General features: G+C 60.6%; 2 protein-coding genes across 6 annotated transcripts in view; one reads left to right on the top strand and one right to left on the bottom strand.

The window, feature by feature from the left end:
• The first annotated feature begins 991 nt into the window (after positions 1-991).
• On the top strand, positions 992-7129 carry PRAM1 (PML-RARA regulated adaptor molecule 1). The gene is made up of 10 exons (XM_008249132.5): positions 992-1067; positions 2382-3666; positions 3749-3803; positions 3883-3983; positions 6111-6168; positions 6256-6364; positions 6470-6632; positions 6715-6748; positions 6841-6875; positions 6982-7129. Exons 1-10 carry the CDS (start codon positions 1065-1067, stop codon positions 7017-7019), a joined length of 1881 nt encoding a protein of 626 aa, XP_008247354.1. The 5' UTR covers positions 992-1064; the 3' UTR covers positions 7020-7129.
• Positions 7130-7626: 497 nt separating this feature from the next.
• The window catches only part of HNRNPM (heterogeneous nuclear ribonucleoprotein M), a 44260-nt gene continuing 39707 nt past the window's right edge, over positions 7627-12179 (bottom strand). For 3 of the 5 annotated variants that reach the window (XM_089315465.1, XM_089315466.1, XM_089315467.1), the window contains 3 exons: positions 10123-10925; positions 9571-9622; positions 7627-8049 (listed from right to left, as the gene is read on the bottom strand). In XM_089315465.1, the coding sequence (XP_089171591.1) occupies positions 7886-8049; positions 9571-9622; positions 10123-10925 (1019 nt within the window). In that variant the 3' untranslated portion in view covers positions 7627-7885. The remainder of the gene's footprint in view (positions 8050-9570; positions 9623-10122; positions 10926-12179) is intronic. The other 2 variants (XM_017337970.4, XM_089315468.1) reach the window with 1 other exon arrangement.

Here is a 12179-nt window from a genome sequence, read left to right as displayed (position 1 = left end):
CAGGATCCAGGAGGGTGCTTTCCAGCCTTCCTCCCCGGGACAGGGCCCAGGTTCCTCCAGCCTCCCAGGGGCCGTCCTACCTTGCTTTCCTCCCAATTACTGCCTTCTGGATCCTTCCTTCTGCATTACCTTCCATCTCAGGGAACTTGGAATGTCCCTGCTCCCCCATGGGCGAGTTCTTGGACATCATGGCCCCGCCCCACCCCCAACACACACCCCTAAATCTGCGGTCCCCCAGCCGCCAGCCCAGCAAATCTGTCCCAAGAACAGGGAAGTTCTTGGCTTGCAAAGATGTGTTGAAAAGAGGAAGGTGTATTAGGCAAGACGAGCAGGCAGCTGAGGCCTCACCCATCATACAGGGACCATCCCCCTCCTCACTGGATGCCCCGACCCCTGGCCTTCCGGCCTCAGCTGGCCTGGGGGCAGCAAGTCCCCAGGAGCTCCCACTGGAAGCAAGGAGGCAGCAGAAAGACCAGGGACAGAACGTTCCAGTTGGCGGACATGCCAGTTACCCTGACCTGATCATCGCACATTGCACACGTGGATTGAGACACCACGTACTACCCCACAGATATGTGCAATCATGTGCCAATTAAAAATGTAAAACAGAATCGGGCATTTGGGCCCGCATCCCCCGTGGCAGTGCCTGGGTTCGAGTCCCAGCTCTGCTCCCAATTCCAGCTCCCTGCTAATGCACACCCTGGGAAGTACCTGGGTCTCTGCCACTCCCATGGGAGACCCGGATGGAGTTCCTGGCTCCTGGCTTTGGCCTGGCTGTTGCTTGCATTTGGAGAGTGAACAGGTGAATGAAAGATCCCTGTCTCTCTGTCATTCTGCTTTTAAAGTAAAAATGAAAATAAAGAGGACTGTGATATGAATGTGCTGATTCCATGCACTGAGCAAGGAGGTCAGGGTGGCTGGGGACAGGCCGGGCGGGGCCGTCTCCGCCTCCTTTCCTTCTTCCTCTGCCCTCCCCACCTTGTGTGCTGGCCTGGGGAGCAGAAGCCACAGGCACTTCCTGAAGGCAGCAGCCTGGTGCCCCGGCCCATCACCAGCCTGCAGACATGGTGAGTCCCCCAGCCCCGGGGCAGAGGCTGGGGAGGAAGGGGCACAGCAGGTGGAAACTGGAGGCAGGGGTTCCAAGAGCAGAGACGCGAAGCGGGTGCTAGGGAAAGAGGTCGGGGGACACAGGAATAGTCGGGCGGGGAGCCCCCGAGACAGGAGCCCGGGCTGCGGCTGTGACTTCAGGGCGGCAGCCGGCCTTTCCCCAGCTCAGCCTCAGTTGACAACATGGGAACAGGCAGCGACAGAGGGAGCAGAGCTTCCTGTGGGGTGACTAAGCGGGTCAGGCACCCCCACTCCTCCCCGCTTCTGCCGACCCTGACTCGGGGAGCCCTGTGGTCACCAGCAGGCCTTGACTTAAGCCCCCAGGCAGGACTCACTTTTCCCAGGGACACGCCTGATCCCGAGTGAGGCAAACCAGGCCAGTTACTGCCCTTCCTCTCCCCACTGCTTTGGCCCGGAGGGAAGCCAGCCTCCGAGGCCTAGTTCTGTGAGCCCAGGTGTGGGGTCATCTGAGAGGGTCCCCGGGGCATCCGAGACGACCCCAGGTGGTGGGAGTCCTGTGGACAACGAGCATCCCTTGGACGCCCGTAGGTGTGACCGGAGTGTGCCTGTGTTTGTGGCTGAGTTCCCACCACAGCCCCAGGGACTGGCCCTGCGGACACCCTGAGGATGCTCAGGTCCCTTCTATAGACGGCATGGGGTTTGCACAGAAGCCATGCGCACCCATGCACCCACGTAGCAGAATATCTACTGGGCTGTGAACGCCTAGTGAGCGGCCATGCTGTGCTGCTAAGCACAGCGGCCAAAACTTTGTGGGGGTGGGCGGGCAGGGCTCGGATTCCAGCAGCTGCACGCGCACAGCGCACAGCCCGTGGACATCCTTGTGGAGGAAAACTGGCCGGGGATGCTGGGGGGAGGGTCTGGCGCTGCAGGCCAGGAAAGATCCTGGCAGTGGGGACAGTTCCTCCCGCCATCCATGGTGAAAGCGGTGAGAAGTGGTTAGCTACGGGATGTATTTCAAAACTGGAACAGAAGGGACTGGGCCCGCGGGGGGTGAAGGACTAGGGGGTCCAGGAGGATGCTCTGAAGGCACCTCCCACCTGCTGGAGGTGAGTGGGGGCAGGCCCAGTGCCTAGGTGCACCAGTCAGTAGGGTGTGGTTGGTCTCCAGGAGCCTGGGGGGAGGGGGCGATCTCAGCCCAAATGGACAATAGAGCCAGGGCCAAGGACAGTAGTGTGGGGGTGGGGCTGCGTGCCCCTGACCTTTAACTCTTCCTTGGGTGCCCACCTCGGCCTGACTGGCCTCATGGCCCCCAGGGGAGCCAGCAGGACTTCCGCAGCCTCCAAGCCAGGTTCCAGGCCTCTCAGCCCCAGCCCAGTGAACACCCCAGAAAACCGCCGAAGCCTGACTTCAACAAACTGAAGAAGTTTCCACCGCCTGAGCCAAGCGAGCATCCCAGGAAACCCCCGCAGCCCAAGTTCGCCAACCCCCCCAGGAAGCCCCCGCAGCCTGAGTTCGCAGACCCCCCCAGGAAGCCCCCGCAGCCCGAGTTCGCAGACCCCCCCAGAAAGCCCCCACAGCCCGAGTTCGCAGACCCCCCCAGGAAGCCCCCACAGCCCGAGTTCGCAGACCCCCCCAGGAAGCCCCCGCAGCCCGAGTTCGCAGACCCCCCCAGGAAGCCCCCGCAGCCCGAGTTCGCAGACCCCCCTAGGAAGCCCCCGCAGCCCGAGTTCAGTGATGTCTCCAAGAATTTCTCACAGCTAGACAGGAAGTCCCCGCAGCCCAAGGTCGGTGAGAGCCCTCTGAAGTCCTCCCAGCCGCAGCCCATCAACCCTGCCAGGCCCCTCTCAGAACCCAAATTCAGCACCTTTCCCAAGAAGCCCCCGCAGCCTCAGGTCACCAGCCTCCCTCCAAAGCAGCCGCCGCAGCCCGAGGTCAGTGGTGTTCTTCAGACGCAGGAGGCCCAAGAGCCCCGGCCCCGCTCCCCGCGGCCAGACTTCTTCACGTTTCCCAAGAAGCCCTTGCAGCCTGGGCTTGGGGACCTCTCCAGGACATCGTCGGAGCCCGAGGTCAGCGTGCTGCCCAAGAGGCCGCAGCAGCCCGAGCTCAGAGTGCCTTCCACAAAGCCCCCGCAGCCCAGGCTGGACAGCCTCTCCAGGACATCCTCGGAACCCGAGTTCTGCTCGCTGCCCAGGAAGTGTCTGCACCCACCACGGCCAGGGGGCCCCCGCAAGCTCTCCCAGCCGGAGCCCAGCGCTGCGTCCAGGCAGCACCTGCAGCCCGACTTCCTCACTGCACTCCCCAGGAAGCCTGCGCTCCCAGGCTCCGTCTCCGAGAGCTCGCTGCCCACGGCCATTGCTGGCTCCTGTCCCCAGTTCCCGCTCAGCAGCCCTGGGCTTGGAGTCCCTGGGATACCCCGCTGGGGGTCTGGAGACCTCGCTCACAAGGGAGGGTCAAGGTCAGGCCTCAGGGCCAGCCACCCACCCCGGAGGAGGCCTCTGCCTCCTGCCAGCAGCCTGGGACCCCCTCCAGCCAAGCCCCCGCTGCCCCCAGGCCCGATGGACATCCAGAGCTTTCGGAGACCATCAGTTGCAGCCACAGGTGGGTGAGGGTGGGCAGCCCCAGCAGAGGGGCTGAGGGTCCCAGGCAGCTCCTCCTCCCTCCTGCACCCTCTCTCCCACAGATCTCCAGAGGACAGGCTCTCCTGCTGGGACCCGTTTCCGGGCAGACACCAAGCTGTAAGTGTGGGGAAGGGCCCAGGTGCGGGCTGCAAGGCTGGAGCAGGTCCTCAGCCCAGCTGCCCATCCATCCCTGCAGGGAGCCCGAGTACATCTACGAGCTTTACGACAACGTGGAGCCTGCCGACCTCACCGGCCCGGGCCCCAGGTCAAACCACAGGCCAGACACACCAGCTGCTGGTGAGTGGGACCTGTGTGAGGAAGGGAAGCCTGGGGACAACAGGCAGGGGGTGGCCCGGGTGGCGCAGGAGCCGGGATGGCAGCAGAACGAAGCAAACGGGACCTGGTGGCGACTCAGGCAAGGCACGGGTGGGTCCCTGCGTGCAGTGGGAACACGCTGGGCTGGGGACAGCAGGCGTTCCTGAGATGCCTGTGGGGATGTCCAGGCGGGACAGGGGCTGAAGGCAGGTGGGGCTGTGGTGGGCCCAGTATGCAGGCTGCTCTCACCGCTCTCTGGCCAGGCCCCTGGGCGCTCCTGCCTTCCTGGGGTTCTCTCTCTTCCAAGTCTCTGCTCACACAGGCACAACCCCACGTCAAGGCCGCATCATAGAAGTGCATGTCTGGGAATGTGGCAAGTGCCTGGCCATGGGCCACCCAGCTGGGGCAGATATGGCGTGGGGAAAGGCTTCCTGCCGGGGAATCACCAGGCAGAAGAGGCCCTGGCAGGGAACCTGGGCCCCTTCTGCTCCACCGGGTTAGCACATAGCTTCCTGGCAGCACCCCTGCTGCCTCCTCGCCGGGGGGAGTCTCTGTGGCTTGGGTCTGGGGGCTGCAGACTGCAGTCATGGCCTGCCTCAGGCCCACACCACCTCCTTCCCAACCCCACAGTACCCCATGCTCCTGCCCTTTCTCCCCACTCCCATCAAACACCACACTTGCCTGGGTCTTGGCTCGTGGCGCTGCCCGGGCCTCGCTGTGGGCACACAGTCTCAAAGCCTGCTCTGCCCTCTGCCATGTCCATCCTTCCCCTGGCACGTGGGGCCAGGACCCCCAGCCTCCCCTCAACCCCCAGCACTCAGCAGTTCCAGCAGGGACTGAGCAGGCCGCTCAGGTCTGTCCTGCAGTGCAGACCCGGGGGCAGCTCTTCGCTGCGTGCATGGGTTCTGCAGGGCCCTTGGGGTGCCTGGGTGACCACCCACACAACAGGGCCAGCTGAGGCAAGAGCAGTGGAGGAACTGTGCGCTCTGGGTGGGACCCTGGACAGGCCAAGCTCAGCATCTTGGATGACAGGTGCCCGCAGTGAGCTCCTGGACAGGAGGGACCGTGGGCCTCGAGTGTCCAGAGTTGATGCTTCATCAGGCAGAGGGGACAAGCTGGGGCTCCAGGAGCCGGATCCTTCACCTACTTGGGGTTCCTGAGGCTCTTGTTGGAAGCCTGGCCATTCGCCAGGAAGTAGCACAGGTGGGCCCTCCGTCAGACCTCGCCCCATCTCATCAGCCAGGCCAGTCCAAGAATTTTTTTTTTTTTTTTTGACAGGCAGAGTGGACAGTGAGAGAGAGAGACAGAGAGAAAGGTCTTCCTTTGCCGTTGGTTCACCCTCCAATGGCCGCCGCGGCCGGCGCGCTGCGGCCGGCGCACCGCGCTGATCCGATGGCAGGAGCCAGGAGCCAGGTGCTTTTCCTGGTCTCCCATGGGGTGCAGGGCCCAAGCACCTGGGCCATCCTCCACTGCACTCCCTGGCCACAGCAGAGAGCTGGCCATGGAAGAGGGGCAACCGGGACAGAATCCGGCGCCCCGACCGGGACTAGAACCCGGTGTGCCGGCGCCGCTAGGCGGAGGATTAGCCTAGTGAGCCGCGGCACCGGCCAGTCCAAGAATTTTGACAGCCCCTCCTCAGAGGGGACTTGGCCGGCCTTCAGGGAGTGCTTGCCTTTGCCTTAGTTTTTGAACCAAATCTTAAAATTCCCAGAATCCAACCTGCCCTAGGAGGCAGGAGCAAAATGGTTTCAAATGCTGACAATAAAGCCTGCCTCTACCACTGACTGGAGAGCTGGGTGCTCTTGGGCCACCTGAGCCCTCTGAGGCCTTATTTCATCGCTGTGGAGCTGGGAAGGACAGCGGTGCCCACTGGCGTAAGTAAGAAGGCTTCAAGGGCTTGGGAGTTAAGGGGTGCTGCAGCCATCGCCACGGCTGGCGTACAGCAGGTGCAGAGGCAAAGGCAGGCAATCGGCGGACAGGTACCTCCAGAAAGGCCTGGGGAGAAGGGGGGCAGGGCCCTGGCAGGGCAGGGGCACGGTCCGAGAACGGGCACTAGGGTAGACACAGGCTGAGCTCAAGGCCCCTGCCCCGCGTTCCCACTGCCCCTAGGTGACACGTCACCCACTCAGACTGCTGCCAGGAGGCCACCTGCAGACGGAGCGCTCAGGTACCATGGGCCAGGGGCCAGGATGGGATGGGCAGAAGGCAGGGACACACCTTGCTCATAAGCACCCCCATTTCTTGACGGTTTCAGGAAGGAGAGGGCCCCCCAGTCACATCCGTCACTGCCCACGGACCCAAAGCTGCTAAAGCAGATCAGGAAGGCCGAGAAAGCCGAGAGGGAGTTCCGGAAGAAGTTCAAGGTGTGTCTGAGGGCTGGGAGTCGGGCCCCAGGAATCCCTCCTCGGAGAGAGGTGGGGAGCCGCCTGGGCAGCAGCTCTCACGCCTGCCCCACCTCCCCACCCCAGTTTGAAGGGGAGATTGTGGTTCACACAAGGATGATGATAGACCCCAATGCGAAGACCCGGCGTGGTGGGGGCAGACACCTGGGGATCCGGCGCGGGGAGATCCTGGAGGTGATCGAGTTCACCAGCCAGGAAGAGATGCTGTGCCGGGACCCCAAGGGCAAGTGTGAGTGAGCCAGGCCCTGTGTCTGGGAGGGAGGCCACCCCTGGGGCCGAGGACCCACTGAGCCTACTCATTCTCTCTGCAGATGGCTACGTGCCCAGAACCGCTCTGCTGCCCCTGTGAGTGCTGGCCCTGACTGGGGAGGGGGCTGGGTGTGCAGGGAGGACAACAGGCCGGGGGCCCCTGCTGACCCCACTATGCTCTCTGCCAGGGAAACGGAGGTGTATGACGACGTCGGCGTCTGGGGTAGGTAGACACTCGCTCGGGGTGGCTGGAAGGGACCAGTGACTCTGGGGCAGCGCCTGCTATCGAGCCTCTTGGGGAGGGGTCACTGGATCACACTTCCTCACAGACCCTCTGGAGAGCCAGCCATTCCTCCGGGGACAGTAAAGCCGACTGGTGTGGACACCTAGGACAGGCCACCAGCCTAGCCACCCACTCAGAAGCCCTGAACCTTGCCTCAACAGACGTCCGCCCACATAAAGCCCCTCTCCACAGCACCCCTGCGTGTCCTGTCTTTTGTTTCCCTCTGGACTGGCACTCAGTGGAGCACAGGCACAGGGTGACGGGGTCTCAGTCTCAGGGACAGAGGTGAGAGGGCAAGAGGTGGGGTGTGTGGGGTCTGACTCGGCCGCTCACCAGAGTGGGTGGGAGCTGGGTGGCAGTTCACCACCAACTCGCCAGTGGCTCCCTGAGAGCATCTAGTGGGGCCAGGACACCTGGTCTGTCAGAGCCCAGATGCCCTGGACACTGCCCACAAGCCCGCACGACAACCTGGTCTGGGAGAGCGACGACACGCCAGCTGGGAAGGAGCTGGTGCAGGGCCTGGGCCCCACAGAGCACCGTCCAGGAGCCAAGGCAGCTCCCTTCAGCCAGATGCTCCAGATGGGCATTCGGAACCCAGCTCCTCAGGGCCAGGGCCCTAGGGGTCAGCTCATGGCTCCGACGGAGCCAGGCAGTCTGAGTGCCTGCTCCCCAACACACACAAGCCAGCCACTTTCAGGAACTTGTATTTATTATCAAAGTCTTATTCGATGTCAACAAGATGCCACAACTACAAAAAAAATTGCGCACATTGCAATCTCAATGCAAACAGTCAAATGGAACCCCAGTCATTAAAAAAGTAATTCAAATTACCCCAAAAAGCAACTGAATTTTTTAAACATCTCTATACATCCAGCCAACAAATTAAAATGGTTAACAAGAAAAAATACAAATTCAGAGGTCTGGTATCGATGTTTAAAAAAGGCAAGTGCTTAAGCATTTCTATCGATTCGAACATCAATCTCTCGGCCACTCAGCTTCATGCCATTCATCATCCGGCAGGCTCGCTCCGCCACCTCTGGCGACTCAAACTTAACCACACCGCACCCCTTGGACTTCCCGTTCTCCATCTTGATGTCGGCGTACAGCACGTGGCCTGGCACAGGGAGGGAAGAAGAGACCACTCATCAGGCAAACCCAAGCTCAGTCTCAGCCTAGACTCCCCTCAGTCCAGATCACCTGTTGGATTTCAGTTGACAGAGTCAACACGGCCAGGTCTGGTACATGAACACAAAGAACATGGTGGCCAGGGCCAGCGACCACGGCCCCTCTGCCATGTTGCCATTTTCCTGCCAGCAGACAAGAGTCTGACCATGCCCCATGAAGAGCCTTCCTGGCGGCTTCAAACGCTCACCTTCACACTTCAGGAAGTTCAAAACACGGGGCTGTGTGAAGTCAGCTTACAGAAAAACTTCAGAGTCTGATTCGCCACCACCCACCCCATTACCAAGCCATCACCAACGCCACGGCCTCTTATGCCTAATGGCAGGCATGCGATAATTAGCGAGCAGCTCCACATTTTCACCCAAGCACCTACTATGTGCCCAGGTATGTGTCAAGCACCAGGGAAACCGGCCCACAGCAGGAGAGCCCTACAAGCCATGGGTTCCACTTCAGCAGGTGTCAAACACACAAGAGCAAGGTCAGTCTGGGCCCGACTCTGTGTCGAGGACAGCTGGCATCCCAGGGCTTCTCCCAGCCACGCTGTGAGGCAGCTTACTGGAAAATTCACTACAAGGGAGACCAGCTGGCACCTGAGCATTCCAGGGGACAAGCACCTGCAGTTGGTTCACAGATGGAAAGGAGACAAAAGGGGATATGGGGAGCAAAGTCTTCAAGGGGCCTGTGAGTTCAGACTTATCAAAGAGGTGGGGAAGAATTGCATGATCCAAGCTGACAAGACGGGACAACTAGGTACCACGTGGACACTGCAGAGCAGGGAGGGGAAGCGGCGTGGAGGAAAAGGCAGCTCTGACTGCACAGCTCACCAGGGAGAGGAGCGAGAGAAGCGGCCAGAACGAGACCTGTATCTCCACTGAAACAGGGAATGAGCATACACCAAGGAAGTCCTGACCCCACAGCCCCCTGGTGTGGCTGAAAAGGACACAGGTGCTAGAGTGAGGGCCGTGGGCCCACCCTGAAGGGCAGGGAAAGAAAACAACTTCCTTTTGGCCACAAAAGAGCCTTCCAGAAGCACTGCCTGGTGTGCCAGGAGACCAGAGAGACAGCCTCACCACACACGCTGTGGTGTGCTCAGCTCTGTCAAGCCTCAGCCATGGCACGTGCGGGGCAGGGGAGTACTCTGAAGGCACCAAGTCAGTGACTGTGCCTGACTCACGTGCACAAGGGGAACAACTATCTTGTTTCAAAACGTTACTCCAGAAGGAAGGAAAGGAGAACGTGGAGAGCGGAATGAGAACACAGAGCACAGCGTCTGGCACGTGCCAGGATGCTCAAACAATCTGCTCAACTATCTGCAGAGGCAGAAAAATGGCAAGGCCCTTTGCGGCCCACGGAGCTGCCAACCCCAGGACGGAAGCTTTGCAGCTGGACTCAATGGAGTCACGAGAAGCCACGACACAGGAAAGCACCGAGAGGGCCTTTCTCAGACACTCACCACATTCGTTGAACTTGTCCTTTAGCATCTTCCATGTAAAATCAAATGGGAGCTGAGGGGAAAAGGGGAGACTAATGTACACTTCAACCAAGTCTCAACACACACAAATCACAAGCGGCTCTGAGACACATTGGGGACTTGCGACTACAGAGAGGCTGGCTGATGTGCAGTCCAAGACCTCAGCCGCGAACAGCAGTGAGGTTCTCCAGCAGACCCCGGGGCCCTGCCTGCAGTGGCTAACATGGCCAAGTTGGTGCAGGCTGGTCAAGCACAGCCGCCTCGCTAAATTGCTGTGCCACGATGTGGGCACGCTCATGGCAAAGGCTCATGAAGCACACAATCAGCTCACTGTGGAGAAGCCACAGCCCCAGGACTCAGTCTTCGTCAAGTGCAGCGTGCTTTCCTACTCCCTTCTTGTCCCACCAGCGCCAGTCTCTGGGACAGGGCCAAGGCGTGCTCTCCTCACTGCCCCACTCCTCTTCCCTCAGTCCCACTGACCTCCTCCCAGCCCTCCTTGTGCACACCCCGAGGAGTCCATCAAGAGCCACTTACATTTCTCACAAAGATCTGGCAGGCCTTCCTGGCCACCCCAGGAGCATGGCCTCCAGCTCCACCAAAGGAACCTGCGAAGCTTCCTCCAAAGTTGCCACGTTCCATCTCAATGGCACGGTCAAAACTGGCACCTCCACCGCCACCCATGGCCAGGCCCATGCGCTCGATGCCAGCGCCCAGGGCTGGGCCCATGGCGGGGCCCATGCGCTCCAGGCTGTTGGCGCCCATGCGCTCCAGGCCCATGCGCTCGAGACTGTTGGCGCCCATGCGCTCCAGGCCCATGCGCTCGAGGTTGTTGGCGCCCATGCGCTCCAGGCCGCTGGCCATGCGATCCATCACGGGGCCCATCCGCTCCAGGCTGGCCCCCATGCCTGCTGGCACCATGCGCTCCATGCTCAGGCCCATGCGCTCGATGGCAGGGCCCATGCGCTCCACGCCAGAGCCCATCCGCTCAATGGTCTGGCCCACACGGTCAATGGGCGCAGCCATGCGCTCCAGGCCGAAGCCCATGCCGGCGCCCATGCGCTCCACACCAGAGCCAATGCGCTCCATGGTCTGGCCCATGCGCTCGATGCTGGAGGCCATGTGGTCGAGGCCCAGCGGGCCCATGCGCTCGATGCCGGAGCCCATGCGTTCCACTGAGCCCATGCGGTCCATGACCAGGCCCATGCGCTCGATCTCAGAGCCCACTCGATCCATGCCGTGGCCCAGGCCTGCGCCCATGCGCTCCATGCCAGCACCCCCGATGCGGTCGATGCCGGGGCCCATCCTCTCAATCCCCGGAACACTGCCTCCGCCTCCACCTGAAACAGACAAAAACATGAGTGAGTGTCACGGACTTGAGCATCAGTGTGCATACCACGCCACAGCTGGGCACTTCAGCACACAAACTCAACCACAGATCACTAATGCAGCCCATGAGGACTCATCCTCAAGACCTCCCTCAAATACTAACTGCTGTTACAGCTGGGTAACAGTGCACTGGGGTCGTGACAACACTGCCTATGCTGCGTCACGGCTGACATTTCCTAATCAAATCTGAGCCTCGCACCAATTTCTGAGACTTTGGTGCTACTTCCAGCTCTAGGGATGGAAAATGCTCTTCAGAAGAGAAGTGTGGAAAGCCCACACTCAATGGCCACCCAGTGTAATGCAGAGCAGTTACGTGGAGGTCAATCTGCATTTCCTTAGCTCTTCCAAGGCACAGTGAAGTGACTCTACAAGCCAACACAGATCCTCTGTGCACACAGCCAGCTACTTGTGTGCAACGTGGCTGGCTTTGGAAGGAAGCTGTTGATGGCCTTGCAGAGTGGACTGTGGAAGAAGCCTAGGGCCAGCCAGCTCGCAGCATGCAGTGACCCCCGTCCATGGTGCCTGCAGCTCTGAGCTGGACGGGAGCATCTGGCTCCAGCTCCAGGCCCCTCTGAAACTTCACCGCCACTGCCTGCCTCTGAAGACCGGCAGTTCTGCCTCAAGCGGCCCACTGCTGACCTAAGCAGCCCAGCCCAAGATGTGAATTCAGGGAGAAACAGAGCTGTCTCTGTAACTGCCCACAGCTGTGACCCTTCACAAGCCACTCTACTCTCTGTGCTGCTTCTTGGCTGAAGACCACCATACCAAGTGGCAAAAAAGTGCACACACTTCCAGGACATCAGGCTCTGAGAGCACAGATGTCTCAGGGACCCTAACTTCCTCGCTGCCACAGGAAAAAGGCAGAGCCCTAGCAAGCACAGGAGGCCTGCCCAGCAGCATCAGAAATGAGGCGACTCCCAGTGCCAAGGGCAGCAGAGACTGAGAACGCAACAGGGCCCCCGTGGACTCCAGAGTCAGCCTGCCACAGCAGTAAGGAGCGAATGGATACAGCAAAGCAAGGCTAAGGTACTCAGAGCCTCGAGGAAAAACTGGACTGAAAAAGTGCCGTTAGTGCTACGTGCCCTGTGCACGTATGGCTCCATACCGAAATGTCTGCAGCATTTATCGCTGGGCAGTGTGGCAGCGCGGGCTTTCACACAGTATATATTTCTTCATACTTTCTGGATGTTTATAACGAGGACAGG

This window comes from Oryctolagus cuniculus, chromosome 16 (genome assembly GCF_051225735.1).
Source record: "Oryctolagus cuniculus isolate XC-2025 breed Fujian yellow rabbit chromosome 16, ASM5122573v1, whole genome shotgun sequence".
Classification (NCBI taxonomy): domain Eukaryota; kingdom Metazoa; phylum Chordata; class Mammalia; order Lagomorpha; family Leporidae; genus Oryctolagus; species Oryctolagus cuniculus.
The sequence above is the reverse complement of the archived record's forward strand: the minus strand, read 5'-3'. Positions and strand labels throughout refer to the sequence as shown.